Raw genomic sequence first — 2,500 nt, forward strand, 5'->3', positions numbered from 1 at the left:
GCTGCAACCAGTAAACAACAACAAATAAACAACAAACAACAACATGGATACACAAATAATGTTAATAAACAACAACAAATAAACAACAGTATGAACACCAAATAGACGGGAAAGATGAAGTTCTTAAGTTCTGTTATTGGTTCTAGTTTACAGGCCATTACCTGAACAGAGGGAACATGAGGGTCTTGGGCTCTAATATTTGGTTCTAGGTTAGTTCCTAGGTTCCATGTTAGGTTCTAGGTTAGTTTCTAACTGGTTCTAGGTTTGTTTTGAGGTTCTAGGTTACATAATAGATTCATTTCGAGGTTCTAGGTTAAGCTCTATGCTACAGGTTCCAGGTTCTAGGTTCTGACCTGGACGAAGACGGGGAAGATGAAGGTGTTGGGTTCTAATATTTTGGTTCTAGGTTCTAGGTTCTGACCTGGACGAAGACGGGGAAGATGAGGGTTTTGGGCGCCAGGGTGACGTAGGTTCCGTAGCCGGAGCAGGGCAGATGTGATTGGACAATGGTGCAGTTCTGGTAGTTGCCATAGCTACCGGGCGGCGCTGAGGAAGAGGAGGAAGAGGAGGAAGAGGCGGAGGTGGAGGAGGGGGGAGGAGCCAAGGTGGCTGTCCGGCTGTTGAAGGATCGCCGTGACGACCCGGGTCGGGGGTCATGGAGGAGGTTCTGCCCCCTGCTGGGGTGAGTCTGGTACAGACGGCCTGGAGATCAATACAGAACGATCAATATAGTTATCAATATACAGTATGAATCCCTCTTCAACTGTGTGTGTGTGTGTGTGTGTGTGTGTGTGTGTGTGTTACCGATGGTTCCGTTGCGGTCGTGGTAAACCGGCTGAAGAAGCTGAAAGACAGAGAGAAGAGAGAAGATGGAGAAAAACTTAATTGTCAGTAACCAGACGACAGGATGACATCATCATCTACTGACTTGTAAATGGATTATTTTTGTAACTTTAGCTGGAGGTTTAAAGGCAGACTGTCTACTCATGTTCAAGGTTTTCTATTGGCCAACTAAAAAGCTGCATGTTAGCATTGATAGCATTGTTAGCATTCTCCATTCAAACCAATAGGAAGCACCATATTGTCCCAGCATGACTTGAGAGTTTTAAAGTGTTTCATCAGACTGGATCCTCCAGCTGAGGTCCAGCAGGTTTCTATCCCTCTGATCCCAAATCTAGATATCAGACTGGCCCTTTAAATGTGAAGTCTGGCTCCGCCTCCTCTTACTCACCTGACTGCCTGGATTGACGGGCGACAGGATGATGTAGTTGTCTCCGTTTGATGATGTCACGCGGGTGCCCTTGAGCGTGGTGGTGCGAGGGGAGTAATCGGTCACCTCCTCCTCCTCCTCCTCCTCCTCCCCCCCCCTCTCCTCCCTCCTGTCCCTCCACAGCGAACCAAGCGCTCCTAAACCGGACCTGACCCCCGACCCCTGACCTCTCCGTCGGCCATGTTTACTGTGGGCGGGGTGAGGGAGCAGCTTCTTGACTGTCGTCTAGGAGAGAAACAACAAGGAGGGGTCAGACTGATAGGAGCAGAACAACAAGGAGGGGTCAGATAGGAGCAGAACAACAAGGAGGAGTCAGACTGATAGGAGCAGAACAACAAGGAGGGGTCAGACTGATAGGAGCAGAACAACAAGGAGGGGTCAGACAGGAGCAGAACAACAAGGAGGGGTCAGACGGATAGGAGCAGAACAACAAGGAGGGGTCAGACTGATAGGAGCAGAACAACAAGGAGGGGTCAGACGGATAGGAGCAGAACAACAAGGAGGGGTCAGACTCCAAGCTAAAAGGCTACGTAAATCAATGAACCATAATATTCATTGATATTGTGTCATAAATTAAAAATCAGACAAAATTGGACATGTTTTTTGACCAAAATTTGCTAAATACATACACTAAACATATTCAGCCACAGAAATTGTAAATGTAAGGAACATGAACAAAATATTTCTCATGTTCTCATGTACATCTTTTAGTTTTTGAGATCATTTGTGAGCAGAGTGCAAAGGTGTTTTTGTCAGTTTTGGCCCTCCCACCCCGGCGAAGAGGGAAACCGAAGACAGCAGCCCGCTCTCTGCTTCCTCTCTGCCCGAGAGAGAAGCGTTAGCATTTGGAGAGCCAATATTAGCAGTGGCTAGTCAACTGCTAATGTTTCTCCAGAGATGGGTTATCCTCCTCGCCGGTGGGAGGGTCGGCAGCAGGAGACGTTTCGGGGAGAGAGCAGCTGAGCGGAGCTCGCCGACAAGTCAGGCTTCCTCCTCGGTCAGACACCCGGAACGTTAGCGCCCTAAACAGCCGAGTGTGCCGGACCTTTTCACCGGCAGACACGGCGTGGTACAACGTGATGACGTCATCAACGACATGTACGGAAATGGATGCAACATTAGATCTCTAGAACATACCTCCACTATAGCCTCCTCATGTTCTTCAGAAATGTAGTATTTAATCAGACACCTGATATTTCTTTAACCAAGTACTAAACACAAGCTCCAGAC

At 48.0% G+C, this 2,500-nt stretch overlaps 1 protein-coding gene across 1 annotated transcript in view; it reads right to left on the reverse strand.

The window, feature by feature from the left end:
- The window catches only part of LOC139915807 (regulator of G-protein signaling 3-like), a 33,984-nt gene that overhangs the window by 16,773 nt on the left and 14,711 nt on the right, over positions 1-2,500 (reverse strand). The window contains exons 5-8 of the mRNA XM_078285411.1: positions 1,232-1,495; positions 805-844; positions 422-702; position 1 (exon numbers count right to left, since the gene is read on the reverse strand). The exon at position 1 is cut by the window's left edge and continues 83 nt beyond it. Coding sequence (XP_078141537.1) covers position 1; positions 422-702; positions 805-844; positions 1,232-1,495 — 586 coding nt within the window. The remainder of the gene's footprint in view (positions 2-421; positions 703-804; positions 845-1,231; positions 1,496-2,500) is intronic.

This window comes from Centroberyx gerrardi, chromosome 8, assembly GCF_048128805.1.
Source record: "Centroberyx gerrardi isolate f3 chromosome 8, fCenGer3.hap1.cur.20231027, whole genome shotgun sequence".
NCBI lineage: Eukaryota > Metazoa > Chordata > Actinopteri > Beryciformes > Berycidae > Centroberyx > Centroberyx gerrardi.